Genomic DNA, 22,395 nt, shown 5'->3' with positions numbered 1-22,395 from the left:
ATTCAAAATGAATGTTTTGAGAAAGGTTGGTGATAATGAAATAACCGATTAAAGAGAATGATACAAATAAATGAAGTGGTATATTAATTATAATACATTATTCAATTTCTATAATTTATAACAATTCATTTTTTATTGAAATATATTATAAACAGATAATAAAAGAAAATATGTTATTAATAAATGATATTGAATGAATTTATTCTTTAATCTATATAATATATTAGTTATATTTTAATCATTCAATAAATAAATATAATTAAAATATTTATTACAATCATCAAATTATCATTTTATTCATTTAGAATTAAAATTCAAATAAGAAATAAAGAGAATATAATGATAAGAATAATAGACAATAACATACAAAGATTAAATAATATGATTCTTTGTTAAGAGTAATAAACAACAAATTAATAAAATAAAATATCATATAAATTATTAACAATAATTAGAATAGCATGAATATAAAAATAATAGAATCAATAAACATGTTTACCAAATAAATTATTAATAATCTTATTATTATCATGATATGTTGTTTATTATTACTTTATTTATGTATTTATTTCTTTTCAACTTATTTAATTACTGTTGTTTTCATTGGATATTTCTCATTCATTATATTTCTTCTATTCATTTTTATATATCTTTTACAATATTATGAATATTCATAGTATTAATCATTAGTATTTGCTATCGTACTTTGAAACACTATAAATACATAAGTGGTGATAATTACAAACAAGTTATTATGTGGAACTATTGTTAAATGATTTGATCGTGTAGCTGTTATTTTAATATTTGTATGGTATTGGTAATGATAAAACATGAAATAAAGAATAAGTGAAATTCAAATTAACCAAAAACAAAAGAAATATAATTGAGAATAATGATAGATGAAAGAAAGAGTATACATAGATATAGTTAATTTAAGAATGTTCTTATGAAAATAAAATATTTATTTGGAATTGGAAGATAATGACTATATTTAAATTGATATTCAATGAACAAAAGAGAATAAACCAACACTAAAACATAAATAGGAAACACTAATGTGATGTTTATAACAATATATTTTCATATCTATTATTTATTTCTAATTAAGAATTTGAATAAATAAGATTCTTATCTCTTAAAAGAAAACTAAACAATTTTCATTAAATAAAACATATAAAAATGAACGTAATTAAGAATAAGTTATATTTTAATACTCTGATCTTCATTTGTTTTATTTTTACTTATTCTTTTATAACTTACAATCAAATGATTAAATAAATCAACAACTATTATTTTAATTGATTAAGGTTTTATACTTTTTAAATATCATATTGGAAGTTACTTAATAAATGTCATTACTTATTTAATAAAACCAATCAATAATTGATTAGAAGATTATTCAATGAAAATCCTCATGAAATTGATGTTAATTAAAATAAACAGTTGTAACACAACATTGTAATTCTTTTAAATCATTGAAACCTTTTTCAAACCATCATATTTCTTATTCTTTCAATTTGTTAATCAAAAGAATGAAATGTATATAATCATATATCATTATTCAATTTACCAATTTTATTACCTATGCATATGATACTTATATTTGTGTATTTCTCATTAAATCATGAATATTTTATGTATCTTTATTGAATCGTTGTTGTTTTCATATTTAAAACATCATTAATTTCTTGCTTTAAATCATACCTTAAATTATAATCAGAAGAGAGTATAATTATTTTAACAATGAAGATTTGTATGTTTATAGAAACTACTATGAAATTATGATTGTTTTACATTAACACTCAATAACATTGTTTATTTTGAAAACTAACATTATTGAAATGGAACACTCTTTGAATGAATTATGAATTAATTAGTATTTTAACTCTTCTTCAATACTTATACAATTTCAATAAAATGAAATAAAAACTAACTTGTCAATAAGCTCTCACTTCATTTATCTCATAGTAATGATGTTATTCTTTTGATTTATTGAAAATAAACATCCAACCATTCCAGATATTCTTATTAACTTATTTTATAACATTATAATTACTTTTCATTAATACTAAAATCATTAATTTCTATGTTATCATTCCATTGAACTATCTTTTGTATCTTCATTCAATGAGATTAATTTATCTTCTAAGTATTCTTGTCATTTTGTTTGTTCATCTTTTTAATAATTATGAACTTTGGAATACTTCACTATTTTCTAATTCTTTAGATATTTTGTTATTTCTTTTACTCATTCTTGATGATTATAGAATTGTGTTGAAGAAATAAAAAAATGTTTGTTCGATATATTCTTTCACTTGTTCATTTCATTTGTCAACTACCTCTTTTCATTTATTCTCATTGTAGTATTATAGTTAATCAATCTGATGACAAGAATGATATGATATGATATTAAAATTAATAATCAGTCAAATGAACTAAAATACGAGAAAGTAATGAATCTCTTCTGTCCATCATTGAAAGAGGTTGTGTATCGGTATTTCTATTATCATCTTGAAAGACATCTTCAACTAATATTTGATCAAACACTTGGTTGTTTGTTGAAAGACAGATGAGATCCCACAATAACCTCAATGTGATCTTGCCAACCCAATTCTTTCTTACCTCATCTATTTTATCAACAAGCCTTCCTTCTCCAACAACCCCTTGAAGAACTTCATGAAGTTCTTGGATAATGGTTGTTCTTGTTGCTGGAGATAATAATGATTGTGAAATAAAGACTAATGAATGTTCAAAAGCAATAACTGACATAATAGAGTGTGGGGGTGGTGTTGAATATTCAGGACAGACTGATAATATTGCAGACACTGATGCTTGGATGTATTGTACAAGGATTGAGTCAGATCTTCCACCAACAATACTGAGACTCATTTGATAAATTGAGTAGAGATCATTTTGGTTGAATTGTGGGAGACAAGCAACAAGAACCCTTATGTATTTTAATGGATTTTGATTAAATTTTAATTTAATTTGATTCAAAAAATCTTCTTTCATAAAATGGAAGGAATGTGTTTTTACATAATGTATTGAATGATCTATATGAAGAGTTATTGGATTATCCAAAGCAAAAGTAATGAAATAGAATGGATGGAGAAGACATGATAAAAGTAATTCTGTTTCTTCTGCTTCTAAGAGTCTTTGAATAAATGAATCTTTCAAATAATTAGAAATTGGTAATATTGATTGTAATGAAACAAGAGATTGTAAAGCTTGTTTATTTGAATTAACTGGAGGGGTTTGATTTCCCCATAATTCATCTTGAAGAATTTTAGAAAAGTCTGTATCAAATAGAATATGATTTTTTGGAATAGTTGGAATGAAATTTAAGAGAAATTTATGATGTAAATGAGTAAGAATATTATGAGATTGTTTCTTTGTGATATACAACATTAATTGACCATTATGATCTTTATTTCGTGCTGAATCTCTTAATGCAGGTAATCTTTTATCAAAGAAATGTTGTATTTTCCAAAAATTATTAATTGTTTGAATAGTGATATAACTTTTAGATGGAATTTTCTTTGATAAGAATTTAGAAAGGATATCAAATAATTCATCATAATTATGAGGTAATTCTTTTCCAAGAATATATTCTAAATATTTTCTATTTTCAAATTTTAAACAACTATAAGTTATAGCTTCAATTAATGATATTGGCATTGGTTGAAAAATATCAAATAATGATTGATAGAATAATTGTGATAATTCTTGTTTTGAAGAAAGAAGTTTTAATGTTGATTCTATTTCTTTAAATTCTTTTAATGTTGGTGTTTTTATAATTATTTCTCCACGTAATGCTTGTGCAATATCTGGTCTTATTTCTCTTAATAAATATTCTGCTTCATTAATAATTACTAAAGGTGTTGAACATCTAAATACCATTAATGCATCAGATACTGTTAAATCAATTACACGATGAACATATTCATTAGTAATAGTAGTATTAATATCAATTAATCCTTGAAGAATAGATGCAAAATATAATGGAATAACTATTTGACCTCTTAATTCTTGAAATATACCATCTCCTTTAACACTATCTAAAAGTACATCTAAACAAATTGAATAACAATGATTCAAATCTCGTATTTTAGTTAACCAATGAATAATTTTATCACTAAAAGGATTATCAGCAATTTCAAAAATGATTGAATCAATAATTTTTTGACCATTTAAACCTTTTTTACTAAGTTTCATAGCACACATTTCAATATTATGCATATCTAAATAATCATCAATATATGATGGAGTATATTTGATTAAATTAGTAAATAATTCTTTAGCAATATTAATTAATTGTAATAATGTTAAAAAATGATCATTTATTCTAATACCTCTTTTTAAAATAAAATGTATTTCTTCTAAAAATGTAGTCATTTGAGATATTTCATTATTTGTTTTTAATGATTCTATTGATAATAAATTTAATGATGGTAATAATCCAAAATGTGGAATAAAATAATGTTTACTTGATATTTTAGAATGTTTAAGAGTATCATCTTCAATTCCTTTAAGAAGTTGTTGATAAATTTCATTAAAATCATTTGGAATATAATCTTCTTCATTATCAATACCAAAAATTCCTTTAGATGGTTTATTTGGTTTTCCATATTTTAATCCAGCAACAATTAATGAAAGTGCACAACGTGTCACTACAGCTGTTTCAGTATGTTTTAATGCATTATTATCAACAAGTCTCATTACAGATGATATCATTGTTGCTGTTTGTGACCAAGTTTCTTGACTAAGTTCTGAAACTTCAAAATCTCTAACAGCATCAGCTTCAAGACATAATGAATCATATAAAGGATGTTCTGTTTTTTGATATGGTTTTAAATCATAACGTAGAATTTCTCTAATAGCAAGATGAATAGGAAGAATATGTTCATCAATAAATAATTTAAGTAATAAAAAAACTTCTTTAGTTGGTTTTAATCTTCTAAGTAATACAGCAAGTGCTGAAAAAGAAGCAGAAGAAAGTGAAATAACTGGATTATCTATTCCATCACTTCTAGCATTAATTAAAATCATTTCTTTTGCTAAAGGTTCAATTGGAAGAGAATATTTAAAAGGAATTGCATATTCAGGACGATGAACAGTTAATATAGCTCTAATAATTTCAAGTAAATAATTAAATGCTTGATTTATTAAATTTGATAAAAATATTGTTGAAGGAGTTCTACATAAATATCTAATTGAACGAACAAATGCATGTAAACCAGAAATTTGAATTGATGGTTGTAAACGATCAAAAGATTGATATAAAATATAAGGAACAAAAGAAAGAATATTTGCAAGTAAAGGAGTTTCATATTTAGAAAGAGGATTTGGAAGTCTTGGAATAGAAGTAGAATTTAAAAAATATCTATTATTTTGTGATGGGATTGAAATTTGTTTAATAATATAAGAAATAGCAATTAATTGAGAAACTCTTTGAATACCAGTTGTTGTTAATGTTGTAGTTGAATATTTAGCTAATGCAGATGGTGGAGATAAAGAATAAAGATATTGTAATGTTGGAGAGAGAATTTGTGGAGAATTTTTTGCTGTTAATTCACGAATAAGAGGATTAATATCTGATAAAAAACAATTAAATAATCTAAGAATAATTGTAGGATATGATAAAGAATTATTTGGTTTAATTAATAGAATAAGTTTATAAAGTAATTTTAAAGGAATAGAAGATAAACATTGAATAAATGTTTGTTTTACAATTGGAGGTTGAGTTGGTTCAAAATTAAGAAATAATTTTAAATAAGGAATTAAATAAATATTTTTAGATGGACCTAATTGAATTAAAGATATAATAATTTTAGATAAAGCAATTAAAACACCTTGAATTTGTCTTGAACCTTCAACTTTAAAATAAGAAGGAAATGAAGATAAATTAATACCAAATTTATAAATTATTTTATATAACCATATTTTTTCTTTTTGTGTTTTTCCAGAACTAAGAATAGAAGAATAATAAATAATATATTCTCTTTTATCTTTATTAAATTTTATTTCTTTATTTACTTTATCATTAAATTGTTTAAATAATAATTGATCTATATTCATAAGTAAATCAACACGATTTTCAATTATCATAGTCATTATTTTTAAACATGAATTATTTAAAGGAATTGAATTATTAGTAATAAAAATATTTATTATTTTATTAATAAGAATTAATATCATCCAATCATAACTTTTATTATTTTTTTTTAATATAATAAAGAAATATTCAATCAATAAATCAATAGAATTTGTAATAGTAATATTATTATTACAATTTAATCCAATCCAACTTGCTGTATGAAATAATAAATAAAAATTAAATGTAGAAAATGAATATTTATTTGTATCTTCTTTTATCATTTCTTTCATAAATTGTAAAACACCATTAACATCAAGTCTTTCATAAATTTGCATTGAATGAATAATTTTAGATAATTCTTCATTATGTTGAGCAATAAATAATAATCCTTCACAATATTCATAAGACATTTTATTTAATAATTCTTCATTAATTAAAGAAAGAGGTGTTACAATAGGTAATAATATAGAAAGTGTATTAGTATATCTCATATTTCCATATTGTGAAATTGTAATAAAATATTGAACTTTAGCACTTCTTTCAATAGAATTTCTACACATACTCATTGCATCAAATGAAACATTTACCATTAAATTATTCATTCCATCAATACTTTCTGTAAGTTTATATAATTTTTTTAATGATCCACTAAAAATTTGAAGTAAATTTTCACAATTTTTAGGTGTTTTTTGATATAAATTATTAATTATTGACCAAAGTTTAATTATTCCTTCATCTTGTTCATAACGTGGTGTATATCTTAATAATAATAATAATTCTTTTAAACAAATTATACACATTTTACATTTAGTTAAATCAATATTAGATAAAATAGATATTAATACTCCAATAAAATAATTCCTAAACCATAATAATCTTGCTTTTTTATCTTTTAATGAATCAACTTGTGATTTTTTAGATAATGATTGAATAAAATATGAAATAATAGAAGTTACATTTGATGATATAGGTAAATTAGATTGATTATCTGCTAATAATAATAAATTAGTTAATATTTTATTTGCTTGTTGAAATTCAAATCCCATTATACTAATATTTTTAACATTATTATTTATAATTTAAATAATTTAATAAAAAAATAAATAAATAAATACAAACTAATATTTAACTTTTTCACATTGTTTTTGAAGAGATTCAAATGTAATTTTTTTATTACTATCTTGCATTTAAATAAACAAATAAATCAAATAAAAATTTAATTTTATAAGATTGTATAAAATTTCTTTTCTTTTCTATTTTTTTCTTTTTTTAAAAAAAAAACAAAAAATTAATATTTACTTTTAGAAATTAAACTTCTTTTTTCAAAATAAGAAAGAATTCAATATACACAAAAAATGTTTTATTTTATTCACTTGATATATCTATTGTTGATATAATTTTTGGAATATCAGAATCATTACTATTCTTTTTATTTAACCAATTAAAATATTCTTTTCTTTCTTGAGTAAATTCATTCATTACTTTTATCATTTTTAATTCATTTAAATGTTTTTCAGATGGTAAAGAATTAATAATACTATTAAGCATATCTATTCTTTCCTTTAATGATGTATAAATATTTATATCTTGTTCTTTAGGATCATATAATTCAGTTTTTCTTTTTTTATATTGATTTATTTCATATTGTGTTAATTTTGAAGATAATAAATGATTTGATTTAATAAATAATGAACGATATAAAATAATATGAAAGAAAGCAGTACGAATAAGATCTGACCAATGAAAGAAAAAATAAGAGAATCTTTTATTAATAAGATAATCTAATAATAAAATATCTCGAGATGTCTTAATAAAATAAGGTAATATATCATAAATTAATCCTAATAATTTTAATAATGATTCTAAATGATCTGCTAATATTGACATTTCTATTATTTGAATAAAATCATGTATATTAAATGTATCATCAAATAAATTTATTAATCCATTATTAATTTTAATATAATATCTTAATATATTCTCTATCATTTTACCCATTCTTATCATTTGTTTAGTATCATAAATATTAGTATTTGTTTTAATTATAAATAATAATTCATTAACATCTGTAATATCATTTTCTTTAATAATAGATTTAAAACATGTACAAAGTGCTTTATTCTCTTTTATTTTCTGAAATTTTCTCATCATCTTACCAAGTAGTTCAAAAAACCATCTTTTATACATAAAAAATTCATTACTTCTAATAATTCTTTCTTTAATTATTCCAATCCTTTTTAATGATTTAATCCATTGAGGAATAAACCAAACAATAAACATAAATGGATTTGGATATATAAGAATAATTGGAATTATTGATTGTAATTCTCCTTGTCTTAAAACATTTGTAGTTGGAATAAAATCCAATAAAAAATGATAATTATAATGTGCAATAGTTGTACTTTCATTATTTTCACTTTGTGTAATTTTATTAATATTATTTAATATTTCTTTATCAATAACACATAATGCACCAATAATTTTACTTATAACAATATCAATTCCTTCTGGCATTCTTAAATTAATTTTTGTTGATAATTGTAAATATAAATCATCTAAACTTTGTAATGTTAATTTATCAAATATTTCTTCTCCAATAATACCTTTGATTGTTTTTTCTAATAATTGACTTATTAATAAATATGTTTCTCTACAACTAACAATATAACTTTGATAAATATCAAGAAGATCTTGAGTTATTTCTTTTGTTAATAATTGTTTTGCCATATCTGAAAATGATGTTCTAACAAATAAGATAATTTCTATTTATTTTAACATAAAAATTGTTGAAAAAAAAAACAAACAATGAGATACATTGATAAAGAATATTAAATATTGAAACCATTGAACTATTCATATATCCATAATTACAAATATATAATAAATGTGCCCAAAATTCAAATAATGTATCAAATGTTTTTCTATCATTAATATTAATAATTCCTATTTGAAATTTTTCTAATAATTCTTTAATTTTATCAACATTAGCCTACAACAATTAATATTTTATTAGTTATTATTTCTAATTCTAAAACAAACCATTACTAATTGTGGATATGCTGGAGATGAAGCAACAATTCCTAATGCTAATAATTTTTCAAAATGTTGATTAAAATTATTTAATTGAATAATTAATGGATTAGATTTGATTCGTTTCATATTACTTTAATATTATTTTAAGTTTAAGAGAAATCTAAAAAGTTATAATATTAATAGTTCTTTTAAATAAATTTCTTTTAATATGAATTTTCCTATTTAATAAAGAATTTTTTTTTAAATATTTAAAGTGAATCAAACAAAAAAACTTAATTAGTTTAATGTTTCATGCATTTGTATGGATATGGATCAGTTCCAATAGATCCATCAATATCAATAAGATATTCTTCACTTGAAACATATTGAAGTTCTTCTTTAACAGCAATAATTTGTTTATTAAGAGTTTCAGCTAATCTTGGTTTTTCGGTAATTGTCTTATTCAAATAAGCTAAGTCTTTATTTAATTTATTAATTTCAAGTTTTTGTCTTGTAATTAATCTTTCTTTATACCATTCACTATTAAGAATAGTTTTAGCATCAAACATATCTCTAAATTCTTTTGATTCACGTGTCATTCCATTATATTCACCATTTGCCATAATATAAATAAGTGCTTTTAATGGTGGACATGCTCCTTCAACTGTTCCATCTTTAATATAATTCATAGCAACTCCTTTATCAGTTTGTTCAATATATTCATATGAATCTGCATAAATAGCTAAATCTTGTAATTCTGGTTTAAGGAAATCTTCTGGCATAACAGAATTTGGTACTGAGAAAATAGATGAGAAATAATGTACTGTAAAATCTTTTGTAATTCTATATCCAAGTCTTTTTCCTGAATATGTTTTTCCATTATAAGTAACATCAGGACATGGTTCAAGATATCCATGTTCAATTAAATATTTTGGTTCTTGTTCATATCTTCTCATTCTTGACCAAATTTCTGGAATTAATAATGAAATATCATGTGCAACTTTATAATGTGGTCCACAATATGATGCAGATGATACAAATCCTGAATATCCACAACAAATCATTCCAAGAAGATAATTATTTAAATCAACTACTGCTGGAAGTGAATTAAATGGTCCTTTAGTTAATGCTCCTTCAGATCCTGCTCCAAACATTGATGGTGATGCACCTGTCATTGAAGTAATACATTCCATTAATAATTCTGGTAATTCAAAATAATGTAATGGTGCAAAAACTGATAATGGTCTTAATTTCATACCATTTTTAGCTACTTGTGGTGGATTATTTCTTCTTCCTGAAAGAACTGCATCTACTGGAGTATATAATGGTTCTTCATCACTAATTTTTCTAAATAATTGAATAGCTTTAAATGTCATATATGTATTCTCTGGATCTAACATATCTGGTCTTCTTTGTAAATATCTTGGATTTTTCGATCCAACAAGTTTATCTCCATCTTGAACTAATCTAGTATGAGATGATGAAACAATATATTTAGCTTCATCTTTACCTGCAACAAAATCTTGTAAACATTTTCTCATTGGTTCAGTATATTGATATAATCTTACAACATCTTTAGTAAAATCTTTAGCTTCTTCTCTAGTCATTGGTTGATAATTAGAAATAAAATGTCCTGGAATTGAAAAATCATATTCAGTTTGTTTATCATATCCTCTAAAAATTGCATCATCTGGTCTTTGGAATAATCTTAATTCACAATTCTTAACAATTTTACATGCTTTTTTACCATTAGTATTAATTGGTGTTTTAAGTAATTTAGTTGGAATAATAACTGATGCTGTAATATCATCTTCCATTTGTAATTTAGCAGCTGGGAAGAAATCTTTTCTTAATTGGAAAACTCTCCATGTAGTTTCATCACGTTCAAATCCAATTCTAAGATATTGTGATGGAAGTGGCATTTTTCTATATTTTAATTCATGTCCTTCTTTACCATTAATTTTATCTACAGTAATTCTTGATTGCCAATCTCCTTTCCATTCTTCTCTATAAAGAGATTTAATAGTTAAAGCTAATTCTACAATCATTGGTGGAATTCCTGCAACAAATTCATTATGTTCTTCAGTAAAAAATGATGATGGTGTTAACATTTTAACAACTGTTCCAAGAGTAACATTTGGATCAAGAATATGTGCACTTTTAATTTCTCCATCTGCATATCTTCTTGAAAAATCATGATCAAATACTTTTTGAACTGCTTTAAATTCTTCTTCTTTATTATTAACAAACATTTTTCCTTCAAATATAGCATCTGAAATATTCTTTGAAATTTCTGATTTTCCTCCTCCTGAAACAGTACATGGTTTATGACAAAGAGTATATTGTGGAAGAATTCCTCTTAATGTCCATCTTCTTGATGTCATTGTATCATGTAAAATAATAGTATAACCATTTGGTAAAACATAATTTACTTTTGGTATTAAAAGAATACTTTCTTCTTTTCCATTATGATTAAATTTAACTGATGCATCTTCAATAGTAAATATTGAATCTTCTGGAACATAAATAATTCCTTCTGGATATTTTTTATCTATAGCATATCCTTCTTCTTTAACAATTATTGATTGTTTATTCTTTTCAATCATTTCACTAAATTTATATCCTTCTGCATATTGAACACCTTTACATGCTTCTCCAAGATCATATGATGGTCTAGTTATAGCTCCTCCTGCATGTTCTTCTTCTGCAAATCCATATAAATTAGCTGAATATGAAATTTGTGTTTTAACTTCTTTCTTACAATATCCAAAATAATTATCTGCAATAATAGTACAAATAATTCCTGATGCATCTCTACAATACATTTTAAATGTTTTTCCATCATTATATAATTCATCTTCTTTTTCCCAACACATTCTTTCTTTTTTTTGTCTTTCTGTTGCTTGACTAATATGTGGAAGTCCACATTCTTTTTTTGTCATACGAGTAAGATGTGGTGCAAGAATAGCCATTCCACTATGTCCAGTCCATCCAAGTGGATCAAGTGCTGCATCATTTTTAGATAATCTAGGATTACCAGCATTTCCAAAAACTGATTCTACAAAATCAAGACATGAAACCATATTTCCTGGTACAAAGAAATGCATTTCAGTAGCTTTTTCATGTTCAAATCCTTTAACTCCTTTTACTCCTGGAACAACAACTGGTCTCATATAAAGTGAAACCCATGATTTTGTTGGTTCTTTACATTCAGCTGTATATGGAATAATAAGATGATCAGCTGGTGCTCCATAAAATGCTGCTTTAAGCATTCTTAAAAATGCTATTTTTGGACATTCAATTTTATCTGCTGGAACTGGAACATCACTTTGACAAATATGGAAAACACCAACTGTAGTTCTTTTATCTTTAGCTGGATTATGAAGTACTCCTTGTTTAATTTTATATGATTTCATTGTTTCACAAAAGAATTCTTGTTTATGTGGTGGAAATGATAATACTCTTCCAAGTCCTTCTCTATCAAGAATAAAAGTATTATCTGGAATTTTTGGTACTTCTTCTCCACATTCTGCAAAATATGAATTAAGAAATGTTTGAAGTCTAGCATCAATTGGTGCTGTACTTTCTTGATCTCCTTCAGCAATAATATCAACTAATGGTGCAACAATATCAATAGCATCAGATTTATCATGTTTTGGATATTCTTTTCCCATAGCAGATAATTTTAAATCTGCAAGTGCTTCAAGTTCTTGAATATTAAGAACAGGATAATCAGTACCTTTTTCTTGATTAAACATATTAATACTTTTGAATATTTTTAAAGTTTATCTTATGATCTTTTAATTATTCTGCCAAATCGTGATGATTTGTTTCCACTTCTTTTCATTCCTTTCTCTGTTTTCTTACTATTTTTCTTCTTTTCATAGTTTTTTCAACTTTTCCATTTCTGTTCTTTCTTTTTTTTTTCTTTTTTTTTTTTTTTTTTGTGTCTTCCTTAGGGATTTTGAGGTAATTATTTTACTCTCTTTTTGTTTGTTTGGACAGAAATTACAATTGTCCTAAAACAAATACCAATTGACCTTATACCACCTTCACTACTCAACACTTTGTTTTTTCTTTGACAATCCACAACTCATCCAATAATTTTGTATTTTGATTATTTATTTCTAATTCAACTCTCTATTTTTTATTCAATTATGAATCAGTGTTGAATAATATTTAATGTTATTGTATTGAGAATTAAAGAAATGGTTTTTTAAATCTCATAATGGCTCAGTTGTTGAAAAATGGAGGAGAAGAAACCTAAATGGTCATTAAATGAACCTCTAAAAACAATCACTGTATTTGAATCAAAAGAAGTTTTACCTGTTGAGGTAAATAATCAAAGGAATAAAAAACTACCAAAGAAAAAAGAGGAAACCATTGAGTATCAATTTAATGAAATTAATGTAAATAATGAACAAATAAATACTTTAATTACAACAGAATTATTTGGATCAGAATATTACAAATATTTCTATGAACTATCATTTTCAACAGAAAAAGTAAAAAGATTTAATTGATAAATATCTTTTTTCTAGAATGGTTTTAATTATTATCAAATAGTATTAGTTCTTATCTTTCTAAAACTTTCTTCTTCCATCTTCAACCTCTAATTAATTACAAACACTTACTTTATAATTGTCATTGAGATTAAACATTTTTGGAGAAAAATGTTTACATAATTTTTGTTTATCAGAAAGAGTTAACCAAGTTTTTAAAATTCATTATTTTATTCATTATATTTTCATTCTTAACAGATGTTTTGAACTATTCATCTAGTAATTTACAAGGAATTGTTATTAATTCAAATACACTAGTATATCAATCAATTTTGTGTACATCAAAAATACTAACAAAAAAGAAAATTATGATTATGATCATAATAATAGTTATTATGAATATTACTAATAAAAATAATCCATAAGTAGAAATGAATTTACTTTTTGAAAAGTTATATGCTATTATCATTAAAGACCAAAATAAATTTATTGCACTATTAAAATATAACCTAAAAAATAAATAAAATCTTATATATTGAATTAAATTAATGTGTTATTATTATTATTGCTATGAGTCAATCTCTTGTAGTTTGAATATTAGAAAACTCTTTGAATTATTAAAGTTTAAAGAAACAGATTGTCTATTCATAATTCTAGAGATAAATTAATGAATGTGTATGTTAGAAATCATATAAAGATATTAGTACAATTAAATGAACACTATTTTGATTGGGTTGAAGTACATTTTTGTTAAACAGAGATAATAGTTATACAATATGTATTTGTATGAATTTCATGTTTAAATGGAATTTCTTTTCATTGTGTTACTATCTTTTGATGTGTTTACTAAATCTAATACCCATTTTAGTATTTGTTTATAATAAGAATTTTTGTAATACCACTTATTAATTCTTGTTAGAATAATCAAGAAACTATAACATAATCACAACAATGTTTAGTTCATCAAGAAATATCAATAGAAAGTATTGATTATATAAATTAGTAAATGAATTACAAATTCAATACTTTATTAAAAAAGTTTTCTTTTTGTTTTAAGATGTTTTATAATTCTTTCTTTTTAACAAATCACTTTACTGATTCAATTATTACTTTTATGATATCACTTGATACATAAATAAATGACATAATAATCTATGCTTAAAAGTTAATAAAAGTATTGTTAATTATTTCTTCACTGTAATATTACAAATAATATATTTAAAATGAAATTATAGCCAACAAAAAAAACATTTAATGGATTTATATGACCATTTAAAACACTATAAAAGTATAATACATATTATTTATGAGTGTAAATGAAAGAAATAATATAAAGAAATAATTTTAAAATAACATCTGATTTGATAACAATATAAATTGTGTTTGAAAGTTTAGTGTAATAAGAATAAAAAGAATTATTTTAATCATATGGAATTCAGAAGAATGTTATTAGTATGAATATTTTATATGGAATTATTTATTGTAACCATTCATTAAGTTATTATTAAAATGTTATTTTGTGTATGTATCAACTTATTGTTCATGAACTTAAATATTATTATTCATTATTTATTTAAAAATAAATAGCTTCTAATATTTCAAATTAAATAACAGAACATGCAAAGAAAAGTATCATTTGTATTATATTTTATTATCACCATAAAAGAAGAAACAATAAATCATTCTAATTTTGTTTAACAATTTTAATTCTAAGAATCACTCAAAAGTGGTTATAAAAAATTAACAAATATTTAAAAGAATAAGAAGACAAATTAATTGAATTTACTCATCAATCGAAATTATATTATAATGTTAAAGTACTTAAAAAGAAAGAATCATTTATTCATTAGAACCTTTATTTATTATTGAAACAAAACGCTTTTTTTTAATTTAAATGATAGAGTCTATGCTAATTTATATAACAATGAACACTTTGAGAATACAATCATATTTTATTGTGATTTTTTGTATATATTTAAAAACAACTGTTTATCAATTAGTTTAAAATTAAAAAATAGTACTAAGCTTATGCCATATGTCCTAGTGAAACATTTAATGTTTAGTGTTCATGTATCAAGGTAACAGGAAGTACATTAAAAATATTTTCATTTAATTTGTTTTAACACGAGAATATCAAAAAAATAAAATTTCGTTATATATATCAATATAATAAATTTAAAAAAAAAAAGAAAAATTTAAAAAATAACACAAAAATAATAAACAACAGAAAATGGAAGAAGTTATCAAAAGAGGTGATGGAAGAGAGGCAAATGAAATTCGTGCAACAACAATCAAAATTGGAGTAATTAGTGGAGCAAAAGGAAGTTGTTTAATACAAAAAGAAAATAGTAAAGTTATATCATCTGTACAAATCAAAACACAAGACGAATCAATAGATTTTGAATTTACAGTAAAAGTGACATTTGCCCAATTTGAGAATAATAGTCTATTCAACAATAGAAAAGAAATTGAACTTCAAGAAATCTTAACACAATCATTAACTTCTCGTATTAATCAAGAAAGCAATAAAGGAAAAATTATTTGTTTACAAGTATTTGTTATGGAACAAGATGGAAGTGTTGAAGATAGCATAATCAATTCTAGTTCATTAGCACTATTTGATGCAGAAATTCAAATGGATAGCATTATTATTGCAACAACAGTTGTTAAATTGCCAATATATAATCAAGTTATTGTTGATCCAACAGCATTTGAAGAAGAGAAAAAAGAAGGATCAGTTCTAATTGCATGTATTCCATCTAATTCTTCTATCACTCAAATTTATATGAGTGGGGTATTAGACCCACAAGATATTTCTAGTTGTCTTTCTATTGCATTAGATAGTTGTTGGAAATTAAACAAAGAAATAGAATTAATTATACAATCAAAAAAAGTTAAGATGATTGAACATTAATAAAATAATTACTTTTATTATTTTTCAAGTTTTAAAAGAAGAAAGAATAATAAATTTGATTTAAAAAATAAAAGAAAGAGTCTAAATTACTTGTTAAGCAGTTTCTCTGCAAATATAAAAGAAATCATCTAATAAGTATTGATAATCACTCTTTTTCATTTTTATACTTGCAAAAGAGTTGATGATTTCAATTGGAAGGAAGTTATATTCTTTCTGAATTACTAATGAAGTTTTTTGAGCAATAAGTTCTGGATTTTGTTCATATAATAAACTCATTAAATCAATAACCTTTTCTCTTTTAGTTTTAGTTGTAAATTTACGAGCATTTGATAGTAAACTTCTTATTAAAGTTTCTCCTTCATTTTGAAGATAAGTATTTGAATATGAACTTCTGTTAGAATGGAAGAAAAGAATCATTGAATCAACTACAGTTCCAAAAGTTTCACCACTCATAGTATCTAATACATTTAATGACCATGGAATAAATCGTTGTTGAAGGACTGATTCAGAGAATTCTAATGGATATTTATCAAGTAATTGAGAGATAATAATAAAACATTCAGTAATAACATCGGTATAACTACTTTTTGGTTGAATAAGAACAAATTGGAATATTGTATCAAGAACGGGTGGAATAAAAGTAAAGCAATAATTTTTACATAATGGATTATGAGAACGGTCATCTTCACGTTTAAGAGCTCGTATAAGGAAAGAATACATTTTAACAATAGAAGCTAAATGAGTATTTTGCCACCATTGAACCATTTGAGTAGAAATTGTTTGAGTAAAATCTACAATAGATGGACCAATGAAGAAGAACAAATATCTAATACAAGAAGCAATATCTTCTATTAAAGATTCATTCTTATTTTGAATAGCAAGTTCCATTAATCTAAATAAAGTAGGGATAACATCATACTTTTGTAAAAATGAGATAGTGATATTTTGTAAATTTAATTTAACACCAGAATCAAACCATGAAGTCAATATTCCAATGAGTGCTGTCATTGATTCTGGTGATGTTGGTTGAGATAATGATTTAACGAGTGGTGGAATAAATGTTTCTATATATTTTAGTTTAACTTCAAATGGTTGTTTTTCTAAAACTAAACAATAACCATTTATTAAACTACTAAATGATCCATTAACTCCACCAATTTTCCACGACTGTGGCATTTGTTGATAAACAGATGAGAATGTTTGTGAGATTGCATCAATTAATGGAATGAAATCAACAGCACAACCATCACACATATTTTCAAATGAAATTGCTACAGACTCAATAAGTTCAGGAACACTGATATATTTAAGAATGTATTGGAGAGCTGTAGGTGCAAATGTAGGTGCATAATTATGTATCCAATCACAATATCTACCAACACAAAATACTGAGGTATGAAGAAAATGAAGATTAGTTGACTCAATTTTAACTATAGATTGAAGAATAGATAATACCATTTCTGATTTATATTCACTTAATACTCTTGCTAAAGATCTAAAACAAAACAATGATGCTTCTGCAATATCTAATTGATTTGGTATTGTTGAAACGCAAATAGATGAGATTGTATCTAATAGTACTGGGCATGGTACAATATCACATGACCTTCTTACAAATTCACTAATAACATCTTTTCTAAAATCAATAAAATCAATAAGTTCTTCTTCATCTCCATTATCTATTAAAGGTGTTTGTATTCTTAAAACATGTTCAAACATTGAAACAAATGTTTCTGTTAATGCAAAACATATTTTATCTCTCATACTTTCATGTGCTGTTTCATTTAGGAAATCAGTTAAATCAACTACAACATCAGTGATTCTTGTTATATTTCGAATAGACCTAATACAAGTGAATTGATCCAGTAATCTATAATACATAATAAATTGATTAGAATCAATTTTATCGATATACGTTGTTAATACAAATCCTAAAGAACAATAAAAATCACTCACCCATTCAAAATCTTCAATATCCCCTTGGGTTGTTTGAACAATGGAAGATATATTTGTTATTAATTGTTTAAGAATATATTGAACTATATCAATACACATTCCAACTTCTTCATCAGTTGTTCTCTCATCAATTGAACGAACTTTCTTCATAAAATAATAAAATGAATCAGATGAACGTTCTCTTAAATTTTTTTGTTTAATTCCTTCAAAAATCATTTGAATGATCTGACACTGATTTAATAATGAAATAGAAACATCAAGATTTTGAATCCAACTATTAAAACAATCTAAAGCATTTCCTGGAAATAAAACAAATGAACGTTGAATAAAATCAAGTATTGTCGGTGATGTACGAATTAAGTTATCATGTAATGAATAAAGATATTCTTTCTTTGCGAATGGTAATTTCTTATTTGCCTCAGCTATTGAAGAAAACATTAACAATAAAACAGGAATATTAGAAGTATCAGTAATAGGAAAATTTTGTATAATTAAAGGAAAGTAATCATTCCATGAATTTGATTGGACACATAATGCTGCTAATGATTGTGCAAGATGAGATGTAATCATTTTTTGATTTTTATATACAGATAAACACTTTAATATAAATTTAAATAATTCATCAAAATTCTCTATTTCTTTGAAATTATAACACACTTTCTTCTTTAATATAATTGCTCCATAATAAATTCGTTGTTGATAAAATGGAACATTTGGTTCACTAGTTAATAACAATGGAATAACTTGCCATGCCTCTTTAGTTTTCATAAATTCTTGTAAGTATTGGTCTGCCTTTGTTGTTTCTTCGGGTATTTGTTGTGGTGAATATAATACAGAAATTGCATTAAGAACATCTTCCACTGATTGGATCATTTTAGGTTTTTCTAGTTTTTTGTTTCATTTTTGTGGAAAAAGAAAGAAAACTGAATTAAATGACGTGGTTTAACATAATAATTTATTTTATAATAAATTATATTATAATATTTAGTTGTGTATTACCTCTTTTCTTTATTAAATAGATGAAGTGCAATAAGAACAAAGACATTAAAAGCAATACAAAATCCAGCAAGTACAAAATAATCAACAAGGATTGAAGAAGTAATTTGTAAAGAATCTAAGTATTGTCTACCACTTGTATATGGACATTCACCACCAACTAATTCATCTGGTTGACAAAAAAGAGGGATATCATCAAACTGATTTAACATTACCAATTCAAATGCATATCTTAGGTAAGAGAGATAATATGCCCATAACCAAAATCCAATAATATTATCTTTTTGTATAAAGAATCCTGTAAAAATCATCAAAATTACTATAAAAATAGGAGATATAATTTGTGCAACTGTAATGTTTGGTGATATTGCTGCAATTGCATAGTACATTCCTTGAGAAGTAAAAGTTGTCAATACTAATGCTCCCCACATACATAAAAAGTTAACAAAACCAGGTCGAAGATTAAGCATTGGATAAGCAATAGCTAAATACAGTGTTGGATAAAAAATTAAAAATGGAATGGAATGTAGAATATATGCACAATAATAAGATGTAATAGTGTATAGTCCTTTTCCTGATTCTCTTCTCATTAATGTTCTTTCTTCTATAAATTGAATTAAATAATCCATTAATGACATTGCTTGAGAGGTAACAATAAAAAAGAGAACACCTCCTTTATCTCTCATTCCTTGTTGATCATTTTGAATATTAAAGAAGACAGATCCAATTAATAAAGAAAAAAATATTTTTGCAAAGATTTGACCAAAAATTTGTGATGGATCACGATAATCTGAGATTACTAATCTTTTAATCAATTCATAAAATCCTACTGGTCTTCCAATTGTTTTTTTCATTTTTTCTAAATCAACAGAATTTATTTCTTCAATTTCTTTAACTATTGTAGTTTTTCTTTTCTCAAATACTTGTTGAACACTTTTTTTCTCTCCTCCAAAATTCTCTGCTAATAACTCTCTTCCTTGGTCATTTCCATACTCGTATGCACCAGCATCCATTAATGCATCAGCAACATTATCTTCTGTTTCAAACCCAGCTTCTTTGAGAAATGATTTACACCCACTTGGTGGGCCAAAATACATCATATGACCACGATTTAGCATAATAATCTTATCAAATTTTTGAAATATTAATGGTCTTGGTTGATGAATAGTACAAACAATTGTTGTTCCTTTATGTGCCATTTTTTGTAATGCATTAACAACAGCTAATGAACTAAATGAATCCAATCCAGTAGTTGGTTCATCAAGAAACATTATACCTGGTTCAGTTACTAATTCACATCCAATAGATACTCTTTTTTTTTCTCCACCACTAATTCCTCTTCTTTTCTCTGTTCCAATTAAAGAATCTTTAATTTTAGTAAGATCTAATACATCTAGTACTTCTTTAACAATCATCTCTCTTTCACTTTGTCTACTTGAAAGTGGTGCTTTTAATTTAATATAGAAATTTAATGCTTCTTCTACCGTTTGTGTACCTTTTAGATAATCAGTTTGTGAAACATATCCAATTGATGTTTTAAACTTTTTTACATCTTCATTATTAACTAAAACTTCTCCACTAATATTTCCTCGTTTATTAATACCGGAGAGAATATCTAATAATGTTGATTTCCCAGCACCACTTCCTCCCATTAAAGCAACTAATTCTCCTGCTTCTATAAATCCACTAACATCATCTAAAATGACTTTCTTTGTTAATTTTATTGGAAAAGAAAGATGATGAAAGAAATCTTTATTTATTTCTAATCGATTAATTGAATAACTAATGTGCTTAAATGTGAGATTAATTGGATTGATTTGGAGACATGGACTGATAACATCAAACGCTTTTTCATGACTATTTGATTCCCCAACATCAATGACAATCGTTGGTTGTTCTTCTTTCTTATCCATTGAAATATATACATTCTTTTTAATCACTTTCTTTATATATTCTTAGTTTTTTGCTGAGATTTAACTTGTGATGACAAGATTTAAATATTCTTTTATCCATAACAATTATTTTATAAATAAGAATATTAATAACAAAATTTAAATTATTTTTTATTTTTGTTATTCATTTCATTGGTTATTTTATTTTTTGTTTTTAGAATTATTCTAATTTTATAGATAGAACTAAAAAAATCAAATGTCGAGAACCCAATCACGAATTGCCCGATTATCTCAAATGTTTGAACAAAAACAGAGTGATGGAATTCCTAAATTGGAAGAATTAAAAGCAAAAAGAAGAAATCCATCACTTGAAAAGTCTACAAAGAAAAATGAAAATCATCTAACAAGTAATACAATATCAACACCAAATAATGAGAGTAATGGAGCTATAGAAAAACCAATTGAAATGATTCCTTTAGATGAATTTGATGATGATTTAGACTATGAAGAAGAAATAATATTTGAAAAGAAGAAATAAATATTACAACCACCTTTGTTTAAGAATGAATATATAATTTAAGTCTCACATAATTATTTCAGGTTAATTACAGCTAATGTAACTATTCCACCAATTAAACACAATATTAATACTAAAGAAATAACAATAAGTAACCAAAGCTGATGATGTGTCAATCTATTTTTTTCTATTTATAAATAACTAAGAAAAGAAAAAACAAACCTTGAAATTCTTCCACCAATATGTTTTTCTCAACACTACTGCTTGTTTTTTAAATTGTTGAGCATTTATTGACATCTCATTTGATTGGATTTCTAATTCCTCTGCTGTAGCAATATTCTGTGTCATCATTTCAACATTTTTTGCCATAGTATTTCTTGTTTCTTCAAGTTGCTTCTTGATTCTATCTTTTTGACTTTCAAAATAGGGACTTCTAACAACAGTCCTATGAATGGGTAATAAGTTTTATAATAAAAAATTTAAGAGAAGAATTACAAACGGAAACATGA

General features: G+C 24.1%; 7 protein-coding genes across 7 annotated transcripts, besides 34 other annotated features; 1 reads left to right on the top strand and 6 right to left on the bottom strand.

The window, feature by feature from the left end:
• The first annotated feature begins 79 nt into the window (after window positions 1–79).
• Window positions 80–274: a sequence feature (AT_rich).
• Window positions 275–410: 136 nt separating this feature from the next.
• Window positions 411–454: a sequence feature (AT_rich).
• Window positions 455–500: 46 nt separating this feature from the next.
• Window positions 501–529: a sequence feature (AT_rich).
• Window positions 530–538: 9 nt separating this feature from the next.
• Window positions 539–654: a microsatellite.
• Window positions 655–2,415: 1,761 nt separating this feature from the next.
• On the bottom strand, window positions 2,416–7,143 carry EDI_278530 (uncharacterized protein; the record flags this gene model as incomplete). The annotated part of the gene is made up of 1 exon (XM_001736113.1): window positions 2,416–7,143. One exon carries the CDS (start codon window positions 7,141–7,143, stop codon window positions 2,416–2,418), a length of 4,728 nt encoding a protein of 1,575 aa, XP_001736165.1.
• Window positions 5,752–5,797: a sequence feature (AT_rich).
• Window positions 5,914–5,937: a sequence feature (AT_rich).
• Window positions 5,982–6,065: a sequence feature (AT_rich).
• Window positions 6,147–6,298: a sequence feature (AT_rich).
• Window positions 6,319–6,340: a sequence feature (AT_rich).
• Window positions 6,858–6,892: a sequence feature (AT_rich).
• Window positions 7,090–7,120: a sequence feature (AT_rich).
• A 5-nt stretch (window positions 7,144–7,148) lies between the features above and the next one.
• Window positions 7,149–7,177: a sequence feature (AT_rich).
• Window positions 7,178–7,211: a microsatellite.
• Window positions 7,212–7,282: 71 nt separating this feature from the next.
• Window positions 7,283–7,325: a sequence feature (AT_rich).
• A 12-nt stretch (window positions 7,326–7,337) lies between these two features.
• Window positions 7,338–7,368: a microsatellite.
• Window positions 7,369–7,410: a sequence feature (AT_rich).
• A 52-nt stretch (window positions 7,411–7,462) lies between these two features.
• On the bottom strand, window positions 7,463–9,256 carry EDI_278520 (uncharacterized protein; the record flags this gene model as incomplete). The annotated part of the gene is made up of 3 exons (XM_001736112.1): window positions 7,463–8,840; window positions 8,902–9,086; window positions 9,137–9,256. The coding sequence occupies 3 exons, from the start codon at window positions 9,254–9,256 to the stop codon at window positions 7,463–7,465; spliced, it is 1,683 nt and encodes a 560-aa protein (XP_001736164.1).
• Window positions 8,027–8,077: a sequence feature (AT_rich).
• Window positions 8,117–8,154: a sequence feature (AT_rich).
• Window positions 8,521–8,547: a sequence feature (AT_rich).
• Window positions 9,206–9,233: a sequence feature (AT_rich).
• Window positions 9,257–9,261: 5 nt separating the features above from the next.
• Window positions 9,262–9,383: a sequence feature (AT_rich).
• A 28-nt stretch (window positions 9,384–9,411) lies between these two features.
• EDI_278510 (uncharacterized protein) lies at window positions 9,412–12,867 on the bottom strand (the record flags this gene model as incomplete). Its single annotated transcript, XM_001736111.1, has 1 exon — window positions 9,412–12,867. The coding sequence occupies one exon, from the start codon at window positions 12,865–12,867 to the stop codon at window positions 9,412–9,414; it is 3,456 nt and encodes a 1,151-aa protein (XP_001736163.1).
• A 152-nt stretch (window positions 12,868–13,019) lies between these two features.
• Window positions 13,020–13,055: a microsatellite.
• An 899-nt stretch (window positions 13,056–13,954) lies between these two features.
• Window positions 13,955–14,030: a microsatellite.
• A 76-nt stretch (window positions 14,031–14,106) lies between these two features.
• Window positions 14,107–14,178: a sequence feature (AT_rich).
• A 631-nt stretch (window positions 14,179–14,809) lies between these two features.
• Window positions 14,810–14,845: a sequence feature (AT_rich).
• Window positions 14,846–14,934: 89 nt separating this feature from the next.
• Window positions 14,935–14,964: a sequence feature (AT_rich).
• Window positions 14,965–15,159: 195 nt separating this feature from the next.
• Window positions 15,160–15,197: a sequence feature (AT_rich).
• Window positions 15,198–15,746: 549 nt separating this feature from the next.
• Window positions 15,747–15,788: a sequence feature (AT_rich).
• Window positions 15,789–15,842: a microsatellite.
• On the top strand, window positions 15,842–16,525 carry EDI_278500 (uncharacterized protein; the record flags this gene model as incomplete). Its single annotated transcript, XM_001736110.1, has 1 exon — window positions 15,842–16,525. One exon carries the CDS (start codon window positions 15,842–15,844, stop codon window positions 16,523–16,525), a length of 684 nt encoding a protein of 227 aa, XP_001736162.1.
• Window positions 16,521–16,598: a sequence feature (AT_rich).
• Window positions 16,599–16,618: 20 nt separating this feature from the next.
• Window positions 16,619–19,354, bottom strand: EDI_278490 (transportin-3, putative; the record flags this gene model as incomplete). The annotated part of the gene is made up of 1 exon (XM_001736109.1): window positions 16,619–19,354. One exon carries the CDS (start codon window positions 19,352–19,354, stop codon window positions 16,619–16,621), a length of 2,736 nt encoding a protein of 911 aa, XP_001736161.1.
• Window positions 19,080–19,101: a sequence feature (AT_rich).
• Window positions 19,355–19,428: 74 nt separating the features above from the next.
• Window positions 19,429–19,468: a sequence feature (AT_rich).
• Window positions 19,469–19,476: 8 nt separating this feature from the next.
• Window positions 19,477–21,390, bottom strand: EDI_278480 (ATP-binding cassette transporter, putative; the record flags this gene model as incomplete). The annotated part of the gene is made up of 1 exon (XM_001736108.1): window positions 19,477–21,390. One exon carries the CDS (start codon window positions 21,388–21,390, stop codon window positions 19,477–19,479), a length of 1,914 nt encoding a protein of 637 aa, XP_001736160.1.
• A 103-nt stretch (window positions 21,391–21,493) lies between these two features.
• Window positions 21,494–21,537: a sequence feature (AT_rich).
• Window positions 21,538–21,602: a microsatellite.
• Window positions 21,603–21,960: 358 nt separating this feature from the next.
• EDI_278470 (uncharacterized protein) lies at window positions 21,961–22,393 on the bottom strand (the record flags this gene model as incomplete). Its single annotated transcript, XM_001736107.1, has 3 exons — window positions 21,961–22,047; window positions 22,109–22,331; window positions 22,386–22,393. The coding sequence occupies 3 exons, from the start codon at window positions 22,391–22,393 to the stop codon at window positions 21,961–21,963; spliced, it is 318 nt and encodes a 105-aa protein (XP_001736159.1).
• Window positions 22,394–22,395: the final 2 nt, after the last annotated feature.

The sequence above is a fragment of the Entamoeba dispar genome, genomic scaffold (assembly GCF_000209125.1).
Source record: "Entamoeba dispar SAW760 scf_1105229459691 genomic scaffold, whole genome shotgun sequence".
Lineage (NCBI taxonomy): Eukaryota > Evosea > Mastigamoebida > Endamoebidae > Entamoeba > Entamoeba dispar.
Note: the sequence above shows the minus strand (reverse complement) of the source record. Positions and strands in the feature narration are given on the sequence as shown.